At 41.8% G+C, this 25,451-nt stretch overlaps 1 protein-coding gene across 1 annotated transcript in view; it reads left to right on the forward strand.

Moving 5' to 3' along the window:
* Positions 1–2,869: 2,869 nt before the first annotated feature.
* Positions 2,870–25,451, forward strand: part of LOC101868260 (transmembrane 9 superfamily member 2-like) — a 28,544-nt gene continuing 5,962 nt past the window's right edge. Inside the window, exons 1-16 of the mRNA XM_034064064.1 lie at positions 2,870–3,065; positions 3,559–3,626; positions 4,919–5,012; positions 6,940–7,067; positions 7,285–7,414; positions 8,604–8,731; positions 10,972–11,083; positions 13,164–13,243; positions 14,139–14,247; positions 18,490–18,622; positions 19,379–19,498; positions 19,674–19,731; positions 22,151–22,310; positions 22,804–22,955; positions 24,352–24,463; positions 24,888–25,059. Coding sequence (XP_033919955.1) covers positions 2,949–3,065; positions 3,559–3,626; positions 4,919–5,012; positions 6,940–7,067; positions 7,285–7,414; positions 8,604–8,731; positions 10,972–11,083; positions 13,164–13,243; positions 14,139–14,247; positions 18,490–18,622; positions 19,379–19,498; positions 19,674–19,731; positions 22,151–22,310; positions 22,804–22,955; positions 24,352–24,463; positions 24,888–25,059 — 1,873 coding nt within the window. The 5' untranslated portion in view covers positions 2,870–2,948. The remainder of the gene's footprint in view (positions 3,066–3,558; positions 3,627–4,918; positions 5,013–6,939; positions 7,068–7,284; positions 7,415–8,603; positions 8,732–10,971; positions 11,084–13,163; positions 13,244–14,138; positions 14,248–18,489; positions 18,623–19,378; positions 19,499–19,673; positions 19,732–22,150; positions 22,311–22,803; positions 22,956–24,351; positions 24,464–24,887; positions 25,060–25,451) is intronic.

The raw sequence follows: 25,451 nt of genomic DNA on the forward strand, positions 1-25,451 counted from the left end.
GCTCTTGAAATCCTTTCCAACCCTAACTATCCTACAACTAAACTACAACTACAACTATCCTATAATTCTATGATTCGAAGAAAAATGTAGAGAACAACAAACAACAGAGCTGCTTACCCCTATACTAACCTATAACCTATTGAAACCCAACAACAGTAACTTACTCCTACACTAACCTATAACCTATTGAAACCCCAACAACAGTAACTTACTCCTACACTAACCTATAACCTATTGAAACCCCAACAACAGTAACTTACCCCTACACTAACCTATAACCTATTGAAACCCCAACAACAGTAACTTACCCCTATCCTAACCTATAACCTATTGAAACCCCAACAACAGTTACTTACCCCTACACTAACCTATAACCTATCCCTACTCTATGGCTGTTGCCATCTACCTACGCCTGCGTTTAGGTGCAGATGGGCCACTGGTGTCTGGGGTGGTTGCAGCACCAGACTCAGCACCACACTGGCGTTTTCTCCTCCTGGTGCCCTGGACACTGGGGCGCGGGGGAGCTGCAGTGGCCGCTCTCAGAGCGCTCCATGGCGCTTTCTGCCATCCCCTGGATCCTCTCCAGGTTGGGGTGATCCCTCTGGAAGTAGGGATGGTAGTAGAAAGAGCAGCTACAAAATGCAAAGGAGAGGAGTCAGTTGCCATCGGTGCAAGGAGGAGAGAGACAGAGATGTGGGAAGTGGGCATCAGCATCGCAAAAAGGCAAACTGGGGTGTTCAACAGGACTTTCTGGGGCATTTGAAAGCTCAGGTGTTGGGCTGAATGCAATGTTAGGGTAGAGTTTTGGTCAGTCATAAGCACCCTTGTGTTTCCAGGTGCTGGGAGCAGAGAAGTGCAGGGTCTTCAAAAGCCTAAAATCCAATGGAGAAACCCAAACAGGTCTCGTTTAGAGCACCTGAGTGTGGAATGGGCCCGTTGGCAATAATAGTTGTTGCTGCCGTGTATCTTGTCAGCATTGAGCAGCTGCCACAAGATGATTGAGGGCTCTTTTGTGTGCAGAGGAACCAACGTACCTGCCCCGGAGCAGGTCCTGCTGCTGCCGCCACTGCCTGCAGCTCCCTGATGGACATGGATATTACCATGTCCTCCTCCATCCTGCAGAATCCATGCAGGTGGAGGCGGTCGAGGAACTCATTCATGGTGTCAGCCTTCAGGACCCTGCGCGCATCCCCTCTTTGCTAAGAACCATCCCTTTCGAAGAGGTTATCTGCGATAACCACGCAGCTCCCGTTGTTGCCCCACTGAATGGAGCGGACATGGAAGCAGGAGATGAGCTTCCAGAGGGCAACAGGGAAGGAGTGGCCTGCAGAGGTCTCTGAAACACAAAATTGCCTGGTCAGGTCCCAGGGTTCATCAGGCAAAGCCTGAAGGGAGTTTTCTTTTGCGGGAGGTGGGTGGCAGCAGCCCAAGGTGCTCCCATGTCACCTCTTCGAGGCATGGCCGACACTGAGGATGCCTCCCCTGAGGACGGCTCCAGCACCGCTCGGTTCCGACTCCTGGCACCGAGTGTCCCCCGAGCAGCCAGGCTGGGTCCTGCTGCTCAGCAGACTGAAGGGCTGTGGCACCAGCAGCCCCTCAAGTTCTCCAGCGTCTCTGTGACATTGGGGTTCCATGAGGCTTCCGTGATGGTTCCATGAGGGTTTCATGCGCGGTGCTCATCTGGCAGCAGGCAGGGGAAGGCAGCAGAAGTTTCTAGAAAGCCTCATTGTCTTCTCCTGCAGAGAGCTGTTTAGAGCTGAGAAGTGAGCCCAACTGTATTTGCCTTTGGCCTGTGCTGCTGGGGCCGTGCTGCCTCCCGTTGGCCCTGGGAGCTGGTCCCGAAGGTGGGATGGGGAAGGCTGCAGCGTTGGGCATCAGAGTGCCCAGACCTCAAGTTTGTGCCTTGGGCACCTTCCCCCTGTGCAGAAATGCCCCAAGCCTCTTGTGTGCAGTAACCCTGCTGTGATCTCAGCAGCGCTGCTGCTGTCGCTGCTGTGCATGTGCTGGGTGATGCTCTCAGCTTTCAGCAGGGCTCTGTGCTGCTCTGCAGGATGAAGTCCAAGTGAAACACCACCTGCACTGATCCTGCATGTGAAATAAAGTGGTGCTCTGCACTCCTGTACATTTCTGGGATGGGTTCCTCTGCTTTTCTTTGAGACAGAACCGTTAGACCCAAGCCAGGACACTCAGTGATGTTCTCTCAGCCTTTTGAAGGCTGTCACCCAGTCTTGAGTTGAAGGAACTTGGCTTCAAGAGCAGTTGTGTTGGCTGCAGGTTCTGAAGTCCATGGAGCCTGAGCTTAGAGAAGCTCCAGTGGCCAATGTGGCTATGGGAAACCTGGAGAGGGGCTTTGGACAAGGGCCTGTAGGGACAGGCCAAGGGGAATGGCTTTAAGCTGACAGAACAGGGGAGACTGAGATGAACTCTTAGGCAGAAGCTCTTCCCTGTGAGGGTGCTGAGGCGCTGGCACAGGGTGCCCAGAGAAGCTGTGGCTGCCCCATCCCTGGCAGTGCTCAAGGCCAGGTTGGACACAGGGGCTTGGATCAAGCTGCTGCAGTGGAAGGTGTCCCTGCCTGTGGAAGGGGTTGGAGCAGGACAAGCTTTGATGTCACTTCCAACTCAAACCAGGCCGGGATTCTATGAATAAAATGTGGAAGACGAGAAGCAACCTCCACACCGGGAGCAAAACGACAACACACCCCAACCTCCCTGAGCCAAGGGCTGCCCTATCAAGAACAGCCCCCGCGCCTCAGTGCGCCCTTCTTCAAGATGGCGCCCAGCGCCTCAGCTCCGCACCGCGCAGGCGCCATGGCCCCAACGCCGTAGCGACGTCGCAGCCGCCGCGACTACCGGCCTCCAGCTGGGGTGAGGTCGGTTGTGCAGGGCGCTTGCCGAGCAGTCGGGGTGCAGGCTCGGCTCATGGTGCTTTCCCCCGGTCAGGCTGGAAGATGAGGCTGCTGACGGCCGGCCTCTTGCTGCTGGCACCGCTGTGCGCCTCCTTCTACCTGCCCGGCTTGGCTCCTGTCAGCTTCTGTGAGGAGGGCGAGGAGAGCGAGGGCTGCAAGGTGAGAGCCTGCACGGGAGGGCCCGGCATGGGCATTCCGTCTTCTCGCTGTGGAAGTCCCATGGAGGGGGAAGTGGGGCTTCAGCGGGCAAGTGGGGGCAACGCCGCGTCGCCCCCCAGACCCAGGGCGTTCTACTTTAGGCGGAAACCTTTGCTCCGGGAAGCCAGGCACCCCCAGCTTCTCTCCCCTCGGTGTGTCGGCTGCTTTTTTAGGGTGAAAACCTCCCTTTTTCGAGCTGATTTTAACGGTTAGCTCCGGGAGAGCCTTTCACCAGTGCTTCGTTCCTTGTTCCGCTGAGGGAGGGCGGCTCTCGAGGGGCCCGGCGGTAGCGGCCTGTCAGCAGCGGCATGTCAGCTGCCTGCGGTAACTCCGCCATGGGATAGTGAGCACTGAAATTTGTCACAGCCCTTGCCAGCTTTCGTGTCGGCCTTACGTTTGGTACTGCAGACCTGTATTTTCATACTCTTTCTCCTCCTGCCCTTCCCTGTTTCAGTCGCTGATTGAGCTCTTTGTGAACAGACTGGACTCGGTTGAATCGGTTCTGCCCTATGAGTACGATGCGTAAGTACATTGCAACAGACTTCCAGAGGTGTTCGCAAAGCCTGGTTTCTGTCCTTGATGCAGTGATGCAACTCCTGGTGCAGTAAACGTGTTCCTTGTAAGCATTGTTTTGAATGGAGGGATGGAAGAGAAAACCCAGCGGCAGGAATGAAATACAAGAGGGTGGGAAGGTTGAAGCTACACCTGTACCTCTTGACTATCCGCTGTTGTTGTTAAAGGCTGCTGGGTTTCTGAAGGGTGCCTTGTTTTGAGCTGACTTCGAGTTAGTGTGTTGGCTGTTTGATATGTTTGAAGGTTCTTCCTGGTAGCCAAATCTGGGAAGACAGGAGCTTTGTGTTCCTTGTTTCTGGCAACTAAAAGAAATTGGAGGAAAAGTTGTTGTTATTTTGGCTTTCTTCACCACAGTTCTCTATCTAACTCTTGGGCAGTTTTGATTCTTGTCTGTCCAAACTGTGACATGCTTTTGCAGGTGTTTATGGGCCTACAAAGCAATGACACACAGTGTGATTTGCAGTATTGCCCATGAGCGTACAGAAAGGAGAAACTTGCAAGTGGTGTAGGTCTGATGTTGTGCAGTGCAACAGTAGCAGTAAGACTAGCTTGAAAAGCCCAGAGTGTCTCTGTTTGCATTAAACGTTATGGAAGCCAATGAATTTAGGACCACTTACTGAGACAAAGTACATTTTTCACCAAAAAGAAGTGATTTTCTCCCCTGACCTCCAGTATAACCTACTGCTGCCTGTGTTTAAATAATGAAGATCCCAAATGGTTTCATTTTCTCTCCAATATTCAGCTGGTTCAGACTGTGTGTAGTTGAAAAGAATTGGTGTGTGGCACATTAATATTAAAAGCACCATTCTTTCTTTGGACCATGTTTCATGTTAAATACCACTTGTAAATACTCCTTGAAGAAAGGGGTGTAGTAGTTTTTCCAGACATTTTTGCAAGAGAAATGAACAGTCTGTGACATAGTCTCTTTTTTCCTAATATGAAACATTCTCTTATTGTTTAATGCCATTTGAAAAAGGTGCTTGGGCTAAGCATCATCCATTCTTCTTAAAGGTACTTCAGCTGTGATATATTTTGGTTGAAACTGATGTATTGCATAGAATTTTATCTGTGTGATAGATGCCAAATTTCTTTGCAAAGACACTCAGTTTTCTTAGCTACCCCTCCAAAAGAAGCATGAAAAATACTGTGTTAAAGACATAACTTAATAAATGGTTTTAGGCTGATATGTACAGTTATGTATCAATTAAAATTTAAAGGTAACCTTTTCCACTTTTTTCCAGTTTTGACTTCTGTCAAGATACAGAAGAGAAAAGACCATCAGAAAATCTCGGACAAGTGCTTTTTGGGGAAAGAATAGCATCATCGCCTTACAAGGTTATTTTATCCCTTGAAGTTGATCATGTTTCAGTTTGATTGCTGTCAATCCGATGTCTGTAATCCATAGACATAACTGGAGATTTGATGATTGTGTGATGATTTATTTAAGCATCAGCTTTATAGTGTTTGTGTAATCAAAACCTCACCCACTTTCCACCCGAAGGCATCTTAGGGTGGCTAATGAAAGTTAGGAAGCTGAGTCATTAATCGCTTTTCTTTCCTGTTGCTCTGTGGAAGAGAAGTTCAGAAACTATAACTGAAGCAGTTCTTTGGCAGCTGTGTGTATGGTGTGTTAGGTGATCTGAAATCAGGAGGTTTTCAGTTCTAATATCGAAGGCTGTAAGCTGGTGTTTTGGGAACGCTTTCATATATTCGATTGTACTATTGGGCAACTTGCAGAGTGGCATGGAGAAGTCAAGTTTGAGCTTGTTTCTAGCTTTTCCCTGCTGTCTAAAACCAAATTTGTTGTTGTTGATCCATACCACTTGAGGTCTATTTGAAATAAATCTATGGATGTATTTTGTAGATGAGGTATGTAATATTCTTCTGCCTCATGCCCTGCATTAGCAATGACCTGATGTAGCATCTCTGCCTTACAATTAACTTGGGAAAATTATTAGCAGTAAAATGTGGTCAGACACTGGCTTTTAGTGCTTTAAAGGCTGTATCCTGTTCAAGTCCAGTTTCCAAGATGGGGTTTGCTGGTGAAACTGAAAACTGGGCTGTGTTTGAGTATGAGGGTTGCTAGATAATCCAAATCCCTGTGAGTAAAAAAAAGGCAGCAGTTGGAGTATACTCTTGTTCAGTCATTAGGGACCTAGTGACATCTTTTTATAGGACTGTTACAGAGGTGATGCCTCCTCCCTTGTGTAAACTGCTCCTTACAAGAGTGTTTTTGTTTGACTCTGAGCTAATGTAATTTTATGTTTTATGACTGCTGGCCACAAGAAGCTTTTAAAGCATGATGGGTTATTTGGGCTGTATACCCATTGAATAAATTAAGCATTATAACAAATGCTTGTTTGAAATGGCTGCACACTACAGTAATTAGAAAGTGCTGTTATTGGTTAGCAATTAAGCCTTGATAAAACTAATGGCTTAAATGTGTTAGCTCACTGCCAGGTAAATCCTAACTCCATTACAGTTAAAGTTTGGTGTACAAACATGAGCATATTTGTGTTAGGTGAGCTTTGCTGGGCCAGTTGTTGCATTTTTGGCAGCCATGTCTTAACAACCTAGTCATCATGGGGAAACACAGCTGAAATGAACATGGAACATTCAAAAACGGTGTAGTTAAAAGCCTGGTTTAGTAGATGATGAAGTAACCAAAAATAAACCAAACTGGTAAAAGAAGAAAGTGGTAAATGTTCTACTGATTTTCAGATTCCAGTCCTCAGGATTCATGTGGAGGTAGTTTATCTGGGCTGTTGAAGAGATTTTTAGCAATGTGAAGGGTCTCTTCATCAAGGATTGTAGTGATAGGACAAGGGGTAATGAGTTTAAACTTGAACAGGGGAAGTTTTGAGTTAGATATAAGGAAGCAGTTCCTTGCTGTGAGGGTGCTGAGGCCCTGGCACAGGATGCCCAGAGAAGTGGTAAATACGCCATCCCTGGCAGTGTTCAAGGCCAGGTTGGATGGAGTCTTGAGTGACATGGTGTAGTGTGAGGTGTCCCTGCCCGTGTCAGGGGATTGGACCTGGATGATCTTAAGATCCTTTCCAACCCAAACCATTCTATGATGCTGGTGTTGGATATACCTAAATCTTGACATTTAAATTAAAGATTTTATATGGGAAATTCTGTCTTTATAAGCTTCTGTAGCAAGGAAGCCAAGTATTTCAAAAAAGTCAGCTTTACGTGGCAAAAAAGAGTAAAAGTTTTTTTTAAGCAAAACTGAAATGACTGTGTTTTGTTTTTTTAACAGTTCACTTTTAAAAAGCAAGAAACATGTAAGAAAGTTTGTACAAGATCATATGACCCAGCAAACAGTGCTGATAAAAGCAAACTGGCTTTTTTGAAGAAAGGAATGCAGTTGAATTATCAGCATCACTGGTAAGCTGAGCTGTGTGCTTGAGGTTGGGGGGGTGTATTGCTGTTTACATTGTTAAGTATGCTCTAAGGTTGCTTTCTTCCTTTTATGTGATAGTTGTCCTCTGCTGTGCATCTTGTGGCCACTACTGAAAACTGTGTGCCTTACATGAATGTCAAATGTCAATGTGAAGTAAAGTGCATCCCATTCTGAGGATGTGTTCTTTGATGCTTTCTCTAGGATTATTGACAACATGCCTGTAACGTGGTGCTATGATGTGGAAGATGGACAAAAATACTGTAATCCAGGATTTCCAATAGGCTGTTTTGTTACTCCAGATGGTAGAGTTAAAGATGCTTGTGTTATAAATGTAAGTGCTGGAACCTTTTTGGTCAGTATAGTGGATATAATTCCATGCACAGTATTTTTAAGCTTTCCTTTCCTGAGAAAGAACAGATACCCTTGTAAACATGGTTGATGTTCAGAATGTGGGCATTGACAAAACTGAATGCTGCTCCTATATGCAGTGTTTTTCTTTGACCAGTATACATAAAGCTTTAAAACAACTGTGTTGGTGTCTGAAAGCCTTAGAAAAATTGAGGTTTTGTTCTGGAATTTCATGTGTCTCCATCCTCGTACCTACCTACTCTTTGTCCATGTTGTATTTGCATGCAGGATCTTCTTTTATTGATTTTTGGATAGAAGCTTTCTAGTGAAGACCTAGAAACCAGGACTGTGTTCTAGTTGCAAAAGTTAGGTCTAGCACAGCTGACAAGTTAAATGTGTCAGGGTTTTCCCAGCTGGCTGGAAGATAATAAACACAACTGTGACATGGAAAGAACTCTATTGACAACAGTCTGAGATGTGTCAGTTATCCTGGGAGTTCCAATGTGAACTAATACAGTTACAGATAATAGTGATAGAGTTTTATTTCTCCTGGGGTGAAGGGACCACATTCATCACAGGGAGGAGAGAGCTCTCTCTCTCTGTGCTTTGCTACTTGACCTAGTACTTGTATGCAGAGCAGGCAGTTTGTATTCAGCAGGTCTGCTTCTTGAAAGTGCACATTCAGTTTACTCTGTCTGCAGTCACCTTCCAAGTCGGTTACTCCTCAGGCTCCATAGACTATTGAAAATGGTCTATATCTTGAGTAACCTATTGCAATTCAGTGTTCATAGAATCATAGAATGGTTTGGGTTGCAAAGGACCTTAAGACCATTTAGTTCCATCCTGAATCTGAATTACTTGTACCTAGAATAAATAGATCTTTGCACTTGTTTTGGCAGCTTTTTGTGTAAAGTACAAAAATGATGTCAAACACATTTAAATTTTACTTGTAAAACAGATGTGATCCTTTATGTGAGTTTTTATGTGTGTAATTAAATATAATACACAGAAAAAGACATATTTTTAGAGGTATATTAAAAAGAAGTGAATGTTGAAGTATTTCCCCTCCTTTCTTGCTCCTTCCTTGGGCAATAGTCTCATTTTAAAGTTCTTGAGTGCTTGTGCTCTCTCCTGTTTGAGCAGTTTCTCAATGTCTCAATGCTATTTTGTAGTCAGAGTTTAACAAGAAGAACACTTTCTACCTCTTCAACCACGTTGACATAACAATCATGTACCATAGTGGGAAGGATGAAAACTGGCCTGGTGCACGACTGGTGACGGCAAGACTGAGACCACAAAGGTAACTGCATTAAAGCAACAAGTTCTAGTACTAGAGGATCCTTCCAGCAGTTGAAAGCTGGTGTCAGTAAGTTCTGAGGAACTGGTTATTCTGATTTCTGATGAAGCTTTTGGTATACCTCATGGCTGGAACTCTGTTTACAACGGGCACTTCCAGGTTCATAAATGTCATTTAACCCTGCTTTTAAAATGTTCCCAAAGTCCTTCCTGATGGAAAAACTGCTTGTGCAGACTTCTTAGAACCTGACACAAACAATAGAAGCTTTCTTATGTCTATTGATTTACAGTTGGATGTGTGCTACTTTGTTTTAAAAGACATCCTTTAATGGAGTAACAAGTTTGCCATGTCACCTTTTTTCTTGTTGCTGCATTGCGTCTCAAATGTGCTTTGTATGGGTGCACAGTATCTGTACAGGTGTGCTTTTACCTGTGTTAGTTTGGATACTGAGATACAGGTGAAATACCAAGTTAATACTGGTATTCCGGACAGTGGAAGACAAGAACTGATTTCCCAAGAAGACTAACTTTCTTAAACAGTAGCTCCTTTGTTACTGTGTTGACCAGAGAGGAGGTACAACAGTTCAGAGGTCTGAAAAGGACTGAAGCGATTAATTCAGCTTCTTGTCTGTTTATGCAGTTTATACTTACCCATATTGAAAACCACAGTCCATTGATAAGATTTCCAAGTTGTGTCTTTAGCTTTTTCTACTTTTCTACAGAGGTTAAATACATTCTTAAGTTACACTACCAGCTTTTCTCAGCTCATAGTGACATGGATGGTACAACATGACTCAGGTATCCTTGGTTTTTCTGTTGCGATGGTATAGTGTGGTTTTAGTGCTACCAGCCTTCTCCACTGTTGATTAAGCTTTGATCGATTGCATCCTGAATGGCTGAACTGAGGATTTGACTTTCCACCAGTAACGGAGACCACAAGAGGGCACAGTTGGGTTGCACATAACCTTGATCTTGTCATTCTCTGACCCAGTGTTTTGCTTGCTGCTTTGCTTCAACCTCGAAGGTCTCCTGATGGCCGTATTTGTGGTTGGAGCACCCTAGGTCTTACATGAAAGCTTTTGTCTGGGGCTTGACTTAGTTGCTGACATAAAATAACACATATGAAGTGGAACTGTTTATCTAAATGATGTAAATACAACTTTCCCAAGTGGGTGTGAGAGTGAAGCTATTTTCCAGTGTTCACAGGGGTGAGTTCAAGTAAACCTCAAGGATTTTTTGACTTTGTGCTTCTACAGCTGCAGTGTTTCTAAGATACACAAACCCTTCTCTGCAGTATTTGAACTTTAGAATGTAGAATATTGTTCTGAGTTCTGTATTTTCCGGAGTACACAAGACTGATGAGAGGTGAAATTAGACCACTTGTATAGGAATGGAAAATGGAGAGGTTCCCACAGTCATTCTTTTGCCCCAGTATAAAAAGACACCCCCAAATCCATCAAAATAAACCCTCTTCTCCCTGTAGAACTTGAGGGGAAGGTGAGAACCTGTGAGATTGCATTAGTGGTGAGGGACTTAACCTCAGTGTCAGTGAGGAAAACAGAGGATTTCTAAGCTGTCTTGGGGGGAGGGGGGAGGGAGCATGATGGCAGAGAAGAGGGATTTTGTGCTGTCTTGCCAGGTGAGGATCTCCAGACTTCACAGCCTGGTTAACCACGCAGCATTGGAGGCTAGGACTAGTACTTCATTCATAGCAGAAAAGTGGGTAGGGTGAAACCTCATCTCATGCCCTTTAGAGCTCTGTGGTTCTTGTCTCCCACATGCTTAGAAAACAGCTTTCCTATAATTTCCTCAACTGCCTTCAGGTGTAAACAGATACTAACTGAATGTGGGATAGTGATCCAAGATCCAAAAGATGCTTTCTGTGGAGCTCTTAACTCTCACTACAGGTGCTTGTGAGAAAGTGTTCAGTTCTGATGTGGCTTTAAGTCTGTACAGAAGTTCTGACTAATGATACCTAATTATATATGTGACTTATTCTAATGTTATTTCAAGCTGCAGACATTAACAAAAATACTTTCTAAGATCTTCAGTTTTTGTTGGTAGAAGAACTGAAAAGCAGGTTCTCAAAGAGGTTGAATAGCTGGTGCAGAATAACATATACTCTCCATTTGTTTGGCTTTTAAAGAAGTACTTGTTTAAATTACCTTAGAAAAGATTTAATGAAAATGAATATTGTAAAACATATACAATTTCATTCAACTTTTTATTCCTCCCCCCCTTTAGCTACAAACATACAGATGAGAACAACTTAAGTTGTGAAGGTCCACCTATGGAGATTCCTGGAGAGTTCAACAGCAAACTGAAACTGATCTACACTTACTCTGTGACATTTGAAGTAAGTATTGAATCTGGTACATCAATATGTAATTCCCCAAAAGAATGACATCAAAACTGGTTAACTTGCTAATAGCCATAAGTGGATTAAAGCACTGTAAATTCCATAAGGAGGGTCTTGTTGAAGCAGTTTGCCCCAAACCTGTTACTTTGCTATTACTGTAGTGTGACATTTGGGATGTATAAATAAAGACTTCCCCCAGTTTTGTTACTAACACAAAGGTAGTAGATTGAATAACTGCAAGGCTTGTCTTCCTTGAGGTGTGCTCTATGTTGTCAGTGGTCAGTTCAATCAGGGTACTGAGAATCTCATATAGAAGAGATACTTGTATTATATTTGTAGTCACTTCTGTGTTCAATGTTGGATTTAGCATAAGGTGAAGCTCTTCTAGTGAAGTTGCAGGTGTTGTCTCATTTTGTATTTCTTCACTTTCTTTTGGAGTAGGTGCTCATTTATCTTTTAGACTTAATACTCTAGTGTTTGCTAACACACAGATGCTTAAATTCAGTCTGTTAGGAGGAAGTTGGGCTTTCTTACCAACTGGGTCTTTACCCCAGCATGGAAAGTGAGCCTCCTGTGGGGGTGAGAATCATTTGATTCAAGCTACTTTATCTTGGTTTCAGTGTGTCCCAAAAACCTGGTTGTTTTTTTTGATGCAAGACACCAATCTTTCAGGATTTACTTGACCACCAGCTTGTTTTCTGTAGGCATCAAGCAGCCATCATATCAAGCAGCTTTCATTTTGCCAAATTGAATTTGATTTGAACCAATGACCCTGAGGTGCAAGGTTCTATATCCTGTTACTTTCCTCTTGTGACACCCAATCCTAATCTTACTACATGAATGAGCCTCCTGTCTATTAACATTTGTGTTTGAATCTTGACGATTAGTTGCAATTGAACTTTGTCTGGTTATTCCTGCAATGTGTTCCACATCTGGGCTATGTGTTCCCTTTCCCTCAGGCAGAGAGCAGGTAAAGCTTAGCTGCTGTGGGTCAGGCGCTTCCAGCACATCTTGGTCACCAGGCTCCTCAAAACTGCTTCTTTCTCTGTTATCTGTTAGCCTTGATTTGAAATATTATCTGATATGATTTACTTTTTAATAGTATTCTCCAAATAGCTTTAAAGGAGAGTATTTATCAGTAAGAGGTCTTTTTAAATAAGAGAACATCAGTTTTGCTAAGCCTGAATACATAAACCAGTAAAATGAATAACTGTTATATGGTCCTTTTCTAATATGTCAGCTGACTTAGGATCATAGAATGGTTTGGGTTGAAGAGACCTTAAAGATCATCACTGCTGATCATTTTTAGACTCTACAAACTTATCAGCTTGTAAATAAATGAAGTTCATCAGAACTTCATGCCATTCAGGAGAAAGAATTCGGTAGCAGGACAGCAGGCATGCATCCCATGGGACATACTCTAGGGAGCAAGGCTTGAGGTCAGAAAGAGCCGTCATTTGTGCAGCTTCCGCACAAAGGATTTAGGGGAGAAGGCAGGAGAAAATTGAAGCATCTTTTGAAGGTCAAAGTTGCTGAATGATTTCTTCTTAAATCCTTCACGGGGATATCTGGAAATGAAAATTGCCTGTAAGGAATCAGAGTGGAAAATAGTCTGGATCAGACAGCATTGTGGCAGGGAGTGAGGAAGCCTGTGCTAAATACATCATAGGTAATAAGAGTAAAATACCAGGGGAAACAAGAAACATAGAGTATACTTAACAAAGGTGATATTTCAACTTCAGCTGTGTTACGCTGGGAGTATCTTCTTGTGGTGGCACGATTGTTTTCAGCATGCATTTAGAAGCTGAAGGCAGCTACATACTGAATCATGGAAACATGAGGCTTAGTGAAGCCTCAGTTGAAGGTAGAACATGTGGATAGAAGATTTCAGTAAACAGGATATTCTTTGAGAGGCTCAGGAGATGAATTAATGCAAGGAGGTCTAACAAACAGGCTTGATAACCAAGCTCAGATGTTTGTGCTGAATGGAAGGTTTGTGGAAGAGATTTGATGTGCATATACCTTCTCAGACTGCAACAAACTTGTTTCTATTAATTGCTATTTAATTCCTTTGTAGGAAAAGAATAATATTAAGTGGGCTTCCAGATGGGACTACATTTTGGAGTCCATGCCACATACGAACATCCAGTGGTTTAGGTAAGACTTGCATTTATTCAGTGCATAAATGTTTCAGGGGAGCACAAAGCTTTCTTGTTTGTGCTTCCAGGGCTGTATAGCTTCTGCTGTGGTAAAACGAAGTCTGTTAGTTTTTAGGCAAGAAAACCTTCTTGTTTTCATCTGAAGTTGCTTTTATCAGTGTTCCATCTCTTGGGAACAACTGCAGTATTGCATTTCACCAAAGGAATGCACCATTAGTGTCCAAAAGGAAAGCAGCTTCCATTGGGTTTACTTCAGCATCTCCAATCTGTAAAGCTTTGGAGATGCTGCTCTGCAATGTTCTTACTGTCTGGCTTTCTCTAACTGCCAAGTGAGAGATACATGTGTGTGCTGCCTGTTTGGTACTCAGCAGCTGCATACAGTAAAAAGAAGGGCTTTTTAATGAGTGAAAGATATATGCGAAAAATCTCATTTCCCTCTGCACCATGCAAATTATATCCAGTACATAATCTAAGTTGAAACATTCATGTTTTGCAATACAGAGTGTTTGAAAAGGCTGATCTGATTAAATTAAATGGCATGATGTAGATTTCATTGGTCACTAGATATAAAATCTGCTTGACCAAGCCTGCTCTAAGAGCTGTAGTGTTTCACTAGGGAGAATATTTGATCTCTCTAAGGAGGAAAATAAAGAAAAGCAAGGTGTAAGTCTTGAGAATTAACAATATATCATGAAATACTATTCTTTCTTCTGGCTCTTAAGAAATTGTAAAGGGGCATAACTCAACAGTTTATCTTCTGAGTGGGAAATTACTGACAGGTCTGAATGACTTAAGTACAATCTGAGTATCTGAGGCTGTTCCTCTGTGGTGGGACTTGGAGTGCATGTCTCAACCTAATAAGTGGATTGAAAACTTTCTTTCTTTATCTACAGCATCATGAATTCCCTTGTGATTGTTCTCTTCCTATCTGGCATGGTGGCTATGATCATTCTGAGGACTCTTCATAAAGACATTGCAAGATACAACCAGATTGACTCCTCTGTGAGTAAGATGTACAGCTTTTACATGAGCATGTTTTTCTGTGCTAGTCATGTCTATCAATGAGTTTTCAATACAATCTGAAGAGATGTAGAGCTACCAAGAATTTGCTACATGATAATATGTCTAGGGGTTAAAAATTACTTTAGTGCTATTTCATCTTTCCTAACAGCAGGAGTATATGGGCAGATGTGCCAGGCTTTCTTTTGTAGCATCATTCGATGAACTTGTAATATGCAAGGACAGATGTCAGGGTTTAGAAGTATGTGGAGTGATTCATAGAAACTTTTGGGAAGTATTTGAAATGTAAATCCCTTTGTTCCAAGGTCTCAACCAAGGAAAGCCTCTTTACTTCATAAGTACTTTCATATACGCCAATAGCAGCAAGACACAGTGCAGACACTGAAAAATGTTCTGGCGTTGGTTCAAGATGTGTCAGTTTCCTCTGTGCTTGCGTTATGGAGTCAGTCTGTACATATAGCTGGTGGTATGACACTCACCTAAGCAGCCAATGTATTATTTCTGTATTATTTATGAAATCTCCATCCTTAGAGATGTTCAAAAGCCCATCTGCACATGGTTCTGGGTAACCTGCTTGAGATGGCCCTACTTGAGTAGGCAGGTTGGACAAGATGAGCTCCAGAGGTCCCTCCCATCAATCACTGAGTGATAGATGAGATTCCTTGTTAATGCAGGCCCATTTTAAGGCATGTTGTATGGCCTTAGCAAAGGACCTGCACTGTATCTGTTGCAGAGACATCTGTAGCACAGAATTAAAGACTTTTACTACCTAATTTGGTATATTTTCTGCCTAAAAATAGATTTTATAGTCTGAACTATCAAACTTGATAAGTGTTTTTTGCCTCTTCAGGAGGTCAGGCTTAAAACTACTGCAGACAGGTATTACCCCTCTGTAATGAAGCTGCTTTAGGAAGCTCAGGTGTTGTTACTTTTCCAGTTCTAAGGTGATGTTTCTTTAGAGTAATTTGTAGTATAGCTTGTCTGGAAAGCAAGTGTGCTAGCACTTGTGATGTTTGGGAAGTTTGTACTCTACATTTCATGGGCAGTATGATACTGTGCAACTTTATAAAGCAAAGAAAACCCCCAAACCAAACCCACTATATGAGTTAATTATTGCAAAAAAAAAAGGATCAAAATTTAAACCAATGGGAAATAATGGAGAGCAATTAGTGGGAGGCTCAGTAGCTGTCTTGCTGGATGTTATGGGAAAGAGTCTGACTAATACAAATTGATGTTGCCTTTTCCCTGTGGATAGAAAGTGTGGTGAAATCATAGAATCCCAGACTGATTTGGGTTCAAAAGGACCTTAAGATCATCCAGTTCCAACCCCCCTGTCACCACTAGACCATGTTGCCCAAGGCTCTCTCCAACCTGGCCTTGAACACTGCCAGGGATGGAGCATTTACCACTTTGGGCACCCTGTTCCAGTGCCTCACCACCTGAAGAACTTCTTCCTTACATCTAACCTGAACTTCTCCTGTTTTCAATTTGAACCCATCACCCCTTGTCCTATCACTACAGTCACTGATGAATAGTCCCTCCCCAGCATCCTTGTAGCCCACTTCAGACAATGGAAGCTGCTATGAGGTCTCCACACAGCTTCTCTTTTCCAGGCTGAACAGCCCCAGTGTTCTCAGCCTGTCTCCATAGGGGAGATGCCCCAGGCTCTGCTCATCCTCATGGCCTCCTCTGGAGTTGCTCCAACAGTTCCATGTCCTCCTTATGTTGAGGATACCAAAACTGCACACAAGACTCCAAGTGGGGTCTCACAAGAGCAGAGGGGCAGGATCACCCCCTTCAACTGCTGCTCATACTTCTTTTGATGGATACGATTGGCTTTGTCTGCTGTTAGGAGATTACATATGAACTGCAACATTTCAACACAACTTCTGCTTACTAGCTGTGTTAGAACTACTTGGGGATGTGTGTGAATGATGGGGTTTTAATTTTGGTCCCTATAATGACTTTGCTCCCTTAATGCAAAAGAATATAACTGTGAGTTAATAAGACTTGATCAGTGGATGAGTGAAAGGCTGAATAAAGATGATTCCTTCTCATTGGTAAAAATGGTATGTGCTAACCATAGAGGAGAAATGTCAAATACTACAAAGGTTTGAATTTTCATTGTTGTTGCTATCTGGATAAAGGAATACTTTAAAATGCACAAAAATGTTTCATATTGAAACTAACATCTGAAAGTACTTTTATTCTTCTTTGGTTTTGATATTTAATATCTTTTGTTAATGCAAATGCAGATGCTCATTTAAAGGGGAAGAATTTTTCCACATCCTTTAACTGATGGCTTTTGAGAAGCTCCTGTTTGATCTCTCAATTAAATTATGTTCAATATCTTATACTGTCTTGTCCTTATTAGTTGTCCATTATTAATGTGATAAGGAGGAAGACATGTAGGAGCTTGGTTAGTTTTGTGGGATAACAGAAGGAATGGGTGTGATTTCCAAAAGGCCACACTTTTGTTTTCCTGCCAGTTTGTGAGACTTCAAGATTTGTTACAGTTCAAGAAGCTGATTTATAAAGGTATGAATTAGTGGTACAAAAGAGGACCTGGGCTGAAGCAGCCACAGGGGAGCAACTTAGTATCTCACACATAGGGAATGCTGGTGATTAATGTGCAAGCCAGTGCCGGTGGTCTTGGTATGCACATTTCATGTTCAGCTGATACCAACTGGCTTTTAGTGTGGTGTAGACGTGAGACATACATTGATGAAGTGTTTGGAAGTCATGGAGTTGCTTTGAGGATCTTATGACTAAGAGGAGATACCTGAACTGAAGAGAATTCATGTTAATGCATTTTGAAGAGTGAGTGGTAAAACTTTTTTAATCTCTTTGATCATGACTGAGTGCAGGGGACTTAATCTTTGTTAGACTATTTTGAGAACAAGGCTAAATTAATGGCTAAGATGTAGATTGATTGATTCCTTTTAAGATTTAGAGTAATTTGTAGCGTATTGGCCAAGATTCAAATGTATCTTTTTAGCTTTGCCTTAGATATTTTGCTGTGACTGCAAAGTGTAGCTTCCTTGTTGTGTCAGGAACTAAAGGACTAAGCACTTATTTCTACTTGGTGTTCATAATTTTGAAAACATAAGGATTTACTTCAGATTATAACCTTTAAATTCTTTAATTCCTTACTTACAACTACCTTCTGTCTTACCTCAGCAACTTCATCATCATCACAATTAGTTCAAGTTCAGACTTAAAGGAAAGTCAGGTCTTTGTGCTGCTTTAACCAAACAAACCTTTCCTTACTGGAAAAGCACTGATGTGTTGGAATTATACCTTGAGATCTGGTAGCATTTGCTTTGCAGGGAAAGGTAGCTAGGGTTTGAGTTTCTTTGTGCTGTCTTACATTTAATAGTTTTTAGGTTTTGTGTTAGTAATCAGACTTTGGAGAGTAATATCTAGCCAGAAAATACAGGCAAGTTAAGATGCTCTGTGTCATTCATCACAGGCTGTATCCTGTCTAGCCCTGTTTTTTCGTGTGCTGTACTCCTAGTGGTAAGTAGTCCATTAAACTAACCTCAGTACTCCTTGTTGAATGAAACCTATATCTCTGAATTTTGTGAGGAGGAGAATCATCTTCTTGAGTGGTTGTTTCTTTGTGGTCGTGTGCGTTTGGTTGTTTTTGTGAAGAGAAGTGTTTGTTTTGAGTGGCTTGGTTGAAAAGTTCTGTTGTTAGTGGTTCCTTAGAGCTGCTGGACTAAGGATTCCTTCCCTGATCCATCCATTCACCTCTGGCACTGCGACAAAGAGTATTGGTACTTGCCCCTGTGATTGTAGGGAGCAAACTTCCTTCTGGAGTACAGAGGCCTTTTAATTCTTTCACAGTATTGTCATTAAGACTGATATGCTTTGGAAGAGGCAAGAAAAGACAAATGCTTGAACTAGCTTGAAATGCTATAATCCAAGTTAAATGGAAGGCTTTGTTTTAGTTTAAATTTAGAATGATGTTATATGGCTTGGCTAATTACACTTTGTTTCTCCTTGCTTTAAGAGATGATGATTTTTCTTGATAAAGCCTGCCTTTTTCTTTCACTGAACCATTAGGGGGTTATAAAAATCAAGGAGTGATGAATCAGATGCAATTAGTCTGTCTTTAGATCTAAACTGGAATTTAATCAGACTTTAAATATGGATTTTGCATCATGTTAATTCACTACTCCTTTATACGTCTTTGCTAAAGACATTGCTGATTTTATACAGGAAGATGCCCAAGAGGAGTTTGGCTGGAAGCTGGTCCATGGAGATGTGTTTAGACCTCCAAGGAAGGGAATGTTACTGTCTGTCTTCTTGGGCCAAGGAACTCAGATCTTCATTATGACATTTATTACCTTATGTGAGTAACTTTATTAAGTGACGTGTTTGTCATGTTATCGTGTAAGAAAGATGCAATATTAGTAGATGATAGAAGCCCTCTGGAAACAAGCTCCTTCCTTTAGTAAAATATTAATGTAGTTTCATAGCAGTAACCTAGGTAGCTTCAGTAATGCTTCTGTAAGCAGTCATTCCAAACATGCTCTCTGGGCTCGTTCTCATTCTTCATGATGCAGAAATGAAGCTTCCTTGTTACAAGTTTGGTTTTGGTTTGTAAAAGGAGTTTGTTGTGGTGTAAATTACCCAAAGATTGAGTAATGCAAGTTCAAAGACATAAAATCAAAGCTTTGTTTTGTTCTCAGAACACTTTCTAATACTTGTGACACAATAGTCTGCAGCCATGCAGGAATAAGAGTAAGAATGCACACCAGGGTAACAATACTGACACAACACTGAGACTGAGAGCCTGTTACATACATGTGGTGATGGAGACTGTCACAAGTTGGTGTTTTATTTATATGCTGTCTATACAATATATCATAGAATCTCATAATGATTTGGTTTGGAAAGAACTTTAAGATCATCCAGTACCAGTCCCCTGCCATGGGCAGGGATGCCTCACACTAGACCATGTCATCCAGGGCTATGGCCATGGGATTGGTCTATATGAGAGCTTATGCTCATTTAAATATGGGGTACAGGGATAAACCTTTACAGTAATGCATTACACAGGAATTTTGCTACATGTCCACAGATGCCTAATCCTTTGTCTCTTTAGTTCTAGCTTGCCTTGGTTTTCTTTCTCCTGCCAACCGTGGTGCTTTGATGACCTGTGCAGTTGTACTGTGGGTCTTACTGGGAACTCCAGCTGGTTACGTGTCTGCTAGAATGTACAAGAGTAAGTACACATGTTTGTTCAGTGTGACACAGCAGGGTGAATTCAGAATTACTGGGTTTAATGGAAAACTCACACTGGAGCTGGTGTCTTGAACAGCAAGCCTGCTTCTTGATGCCATACTGCAAAACAGTGGCAAAAAGCCTTGAACTTCAACTTGTTTTTATCTTTCCCTCAGCATTTAGAGGTGAGAAGTGGAAGACAAACGTTTTGCTTACAGCTCTGCTCTGCCCTGGGTTAGTATTGTTTGCCCTTGTTCTTTTACTCTTTAAGTGTAGAGGAATGGGGGGAAAAGTGAACTATCCGTGTGCTCTTTTTCTTTGTTGTTCTCCTAGTTGTTCCTTTTGAATGTTGCTTATCTTTGAATGTAAAGAGAAATGAATTCTGAAGATTTGGAGCCTAGAACTGTATGACAGAGCTTCTTAGCATCTTGTTTGGTGACCAGGGCTGGGAGGAATGATGGGACTCCCTCACAAGGCAGCATCACAGCCTGTGAGAATCACTGCAGCAGAGCATTAGGCATAGTGATGGGCCAGTTCCAGTTATGTACCTCGGCACTTGGAATGTTCCAGATAATCCTGTCCTAACTGGGAATAGTTATGGCCACTTTGTGGTTTTGTGGTAACTTTGGAGTGTGTATGGTGCTTTTCTGTAAACAGGGAGACAGCCTTTTAGCACAACCTGTATTACCTTAATTATAGTATCAGTGTTTTCTTGTACCCATATTATTAAAAAGAACACAGGAAATACAACTTCAATGTCTTACAGCTATATAGTGCTGTATTAAACAGCAGATGTTTCCTATGCTTCTGGGTGAGAATGATGCAGAGATTCTCTTCAACTGGATATAATCTTACATAAAAGTAGGTAGTGTTTCTGATATGGCTGTAGTGTGTATCACACTATGGCAAATACTGCCGTGCTTGGGAAGAGTAGTGCCTCTCCTATTTCTCATGTTCTCATAGCTCTCAAGACCTTCCATGTGAATTAAATCAGTGAAGAAAGGGAGCAGAAACCAATTTCTTCAAGTCTTCTGTAAGGTGCAACTTTGAGTACATGAAGCTTTCCCTTGAGAAGTGCCCTTGGCAAAAGTTGAGCCAAAGGTTATAAATCATTTGTTAAGGTATTTCTCCCCCCTCAAATGAATAAAACATGACTTGGTTTTGAGTCAAGTAGAATTTTATCAAGTGTAAAGTGTGTGATAACAACCGAGTGTAGTGTTTCTATGAGGAAATCTTACTTCTAAACCAAATGTGCTGCAGTCTCCCTGCTGTCATTTAGATGTTATCAAGAGAGCAAAGAAAATATTTATCAGTGGCAGAAATACCATGCTGCTCATTTACATTCCCAAAGAAATGAAGTTGCACAGAGGAAGGAAAATGATTGGGGATGGTGCAATAGGAACAGATGTCTTGATTATGTTATGCTACTTTAGTGAATTTGCATAATATCATAAACAGCCCAAGGCCATTCAAGTCCCAGGAGACTGATGGCAGCTCGTATTTGCAGTACTTCTAAATTTGGATGGGGTAATTGGGGTCTGTGTTAGGAGCTTGGGCACATTATAAAGATTATCAGGTCTTTAGACTGGCTTTGATTTGTTATGTTTTGTTCCACAAGACACTTACACCAGGGGTCGCTTGGGTGTGCTTGTTTAACCATTGCCCCAGCTAGTTTGGGTGAGTGTAAGGCCTCTCCTAGGGCAAAAGGAACCTGTGCTCTCTCCCTAGACAGAGCTCTAATCCTCCCTCCTTCATTTTTAAATGGAGAGTGGAGGATACATGTTCACTTCGGGCCAGTTTAGACTGTGCCTTGGGAACACTTTTTCAGCAAAACCCCAGACAAAGGGCCCTTCCTGAGCTGATTTTTCTGTGCTGCATCTCTGAATCCATGAACAGTAGCAATTCAAGCAGGTTTTTCTGTGGAAAAAGCAGAACTGTTCCTTTACATCCTGCTTTGTTTAGGATGGGATGATTGAAATCCTCATCATACATCTCAAAGTTGTTTTCTAGTGGTTTTCCCAGGATGTTTAGAACATGAGGCAGATGCACTTAACTGGGGAGGGAAGAACAGGGCTGGAGATGTGTCATGACTGCTACAGTCTTTGAGTTTGACAAAGGTATGGGCTGCTTAACTGTGACTTTGTGAGGTATTAATACAGAGATTCTTTCTTTAATCCACCCTTCTGCTCCTGTGTTGCTGTGACAGATGCTGCAGCAGGGAGTATGTTTGTTGTGAGAGTGACACGTGCCTTCCTGAATAAGAGATTTTGCCATCGTGTTGTTTCAGAGGGCATTTACTAACTCTGAAGGACCTCAGTAAAGGAATTAAATGCCTGGCAGTAACAGGAAAGGTGATTCAGATAGAGGGGCTTTTGTTTATTTTCTATTTTTGCATTCTTTATATGCATTTTTATAATGGAATGTTTCTGTTACTTCTGGTTTTATGTGCCGAGTCTGTATTGAAATAGTGGCTTTACTGTAGATACTTGAATTGGAAGAATTTTTTACGTCAAAGTAACGATGACTGTTAGGCAATGAAAGGTTGTAAGAAGCTCAGTTGTTCTGATGCAGACTTGTAACTGCATTATGGTTTTTAATGCTGATATTTATTCCTTCCCAAATGTTTTACTGTCTTTTGTGATATATTTTTCAGCATTGTCTTTGCTGATTTCTTCATCATGAACCTCATCCTGTGGGTGAAAGGATCCTCAGCTGCCATCCCTTTTGGCACTTTGGTTGCTATCTTAGCTATGTGGTTTGGAATCTCGGTCCCACTGACTTTTGTTGGTGCATATTTTGGCTTCAAAGAGAAGGTAGGGCTCTTTGAGCACACATTTGAAATGCATTTGTTCTCTGGAATTGAATCATTAGATCCCCAAGCATGCAAAATATGTTTGGATTGAAATGTCTGTGGCACTATGGTTGTAAAATGTTTTGCTTTGTCATTATATATTACAACCATAACTTGGGTTTATGCTTGTAATTGTAGAATCCCAGTCTGGTTTGTGTTGGAAGGGACCTTAAACTCATCCACTTCCAACCCCTGCCACAGACAGAGACACCTTCCGCTAGAGCAGATTGCTCCAAGCCCAGTCCAACCTGGCCTTGAACATTGCCAGGGATGGGGCATATGTGTTTATTCCTAATTATGGTACCAAGTTTGTAGCTTATTTTATTTGGTAACTTATGATGGCGTAGGAAAGAAAATCAGGTGATGTTTGTAAAATCTTCGGATGCAGATATTGGGGAAAAGTAATCTGATTTATGATGTAACAACTCTTTTAATTACATTCATTTCTCCTAAAGCCTATTGAGCATCCAGTGCGTACAAACCAGATTCCTCGCCAAATTCCAGAGCAGTCCTTCTTCACAAAGCCCTTGCCTGGTATCATCATGGGGGGCATCTTGCCCTTTGGCTGTATTTTCATTCAACTGTTTTTCATTCTCAATAGCATTTGGTGAGTATCACTCTTTTTACTGTTGTTGTTCTAGTTTATGCTGGTTTAACAATAAACACACAGTGAGTTTGAACATCCCAAACCAGTTAATATAAGGAATAAACCAATTTGTCAATTTATCTTCTTGCAGACTTGTGGGGAATTCCAGCATCTGCATATTTATCCCTGTGCTCAGAACTTATAAAACTAGTTCTCATTGACAGCTGCAAAGTGTGAAGTTAAAATCCTGTTGTCTTGTTTTCTTTCTGGCTCTGAATAGCACCACTGTGGTTTCATGCTGTTGTGATTATCCATTGTGTGTTATGATTTATAAAACTAATATGGAGCAGTTTCAGCTGTTAAATCAGAATCAGGTCAAGAAATTGGGATTCCATGATCTGTAAAACAAAGACATGCAAACACCACTCCTAAATCTAGTCAAAACCTAGTTAAGCAAGTGCATGGAGAGTTAAACCAGTGCAGTCTGTCATAACTTCCACAGGGCAGATGCGGAATGTTTGGTATGTTGTAGTTCAGTGGAAAATACTAACCTGAAGGTGCCAGGTTTTTAAGGTGTCCTCTGTTTATGTTGAGATTTCTTACAGAGCAGCTTTCTACATCAGTTCTTGAATCAAATCTGTTAGATTTGTTAGCCTTTCACGTGAGTCCTCAACAAAGGTAGAAACCATATGCTATAGCTGTGCTGGAAAAGGTAATTTTCATTATTTATCCCACAAAAGGGAAGCAATGAGGGAATGTGCAACTGATATCCCTTCTGTCAAATATTATGCTGCAGTAATTGTCACCATCACTCAGTAAAGTTGGTTACTTCTCTTACCTGAAAGACACCAGCTTAAAAGTAAGCAAATATGTTCCCCTTGCATTTATTTTCCTGAGTGTTTTCTGGGTTCGGTCAGACTTGGTCTGGGGATAGACTGGGAATGGAGGAGCATCCTGTTGGATGTAATAATGAGATGCAGAGACACCTGATAAGATTTAGCTGCAACAGGAGGAAGGAAGCACATACTGTAGCTGAGGAAGGGTACAGGTGATGCAGGAGTCAGATAAGTTAAAGTCCTCCCAAAAGAGAGATCTGAAGTGATCAGCATCTCTAGAGGAAATGACCCATAACTGTTCTGTGGGAAAACTCATAGACACTAATTTCAGAGGAAGCAGAACTGGACACTTTGAGCTCTGTAGAGCAGTGGTTTTATTCCTGCCAGTGTAAATGAATGGATATTTACAGGTCACAACTCTGAGCACAACTTGGGAATCAGCTAATAGTGATAAAGACACAGTTACCTCAGTGGCATGGGGTTTGGGGTTTCTGTTTTGGTTACCTCAGCCCTGGCAATTGCACTGTAAACTAGCTCAGAACTTCAACCTGAAATGACTCTTGGTTTTGTTCTTATTTCAGGTCTCATCAGATGTATTACATGTTTGGATTCCTCTTCCTTGTTTTTATAATACTCCTTATTACATGTTCAGAAGCTACAGTTTTGCTGTGCTACTTCCATCTGTGTGCAGAGGTAAAAAGTGCAGTTTTGATGTAGATACCACTTTGAGGTAGAAGATGTTAGAAATAGTCGAGGTATTCCCATACACTGTGATGTGCTGTATATGGGAATACCCATATATGCCTGTGTACAGTCCATATGTGATTGGATTGTATTGTCAACCTTTGACACGCTTGTCTTAGGCATGCTTCTGGAATGCACCTTGTGCTTCCAAATTCACTCTTTCCAGAATCAGCAGCCTTGATCTTAGAATGCTTTAATGTTCATAGTGGAAGTGATAGAGCTGACTTGGAGAAGGCAAGAACTATCTGTGCTATGTTGGAATTTTTCTTTTTTGAGGCAAATTTTGAAGAATTAAGTGTATTTCATGAGACAGTGTGAGTTTTTAACCTGGTTTTTATGTGTTGTCTCTTACTGAATGGTCTGGTTCTTTCAGGATTATCACTGGTGGTGGCGCTCATTCTTGACAAGCAGCTTTACAGCAGTTTATCTCTTCATCTATGCAGTTCATTACTTCTTCTCGAAACTCCAGATAACAGGAACTGCCAGCACCATTTTATACTTTGGTTACACAATGATCATGGTCCTCATCTTTTTCCTTTTCACAGGTAAGTACAGTGTTCCAACTGAAATGAAGGGGGGGTGGGGGGTGGTCCATTTTTGCAATGAGAAACTCTATCTGAAACATCAAATACACTTTTGGCTGTGTTGCTTTTATGGTTTTTGATTCACACATCACAATAAGAGATTTAAGGTATTTTTTTCCCTAACTTAAAATTACATTTATTTATAGTATAATTAATTTTCCTTTCTTGCATATTCTATTAGCAGTGAACTCAAATCATTACATTTTCAAAGTGCTGTTCTTGTTCACTTTGATATCAGGTGTTTTAACTTGAGTCTGGATTTCAACTGTGGTTCTAGAAGTTGTATAGATAGATAATTGCATATGGAGAATAAAAGATGCTTTCAGCTTTCATTATTAGCAAATGAAGCAGGT

Source organism: Melopsittacus undulatus, chromosome 6 (genome assembly GCF_012275295.1).
Source record: "Melopsittacus undulatus isolate bMelUnd1 chromosome 6, bMelUnd1.mat.Z, whole genome shotgun sequence".
NCBI lineage: Eukaryota > Metazoa > Chordata > Aves > Psittaciformes > Psittaculidae > Melopsittacus > Melopsittacus undulatus.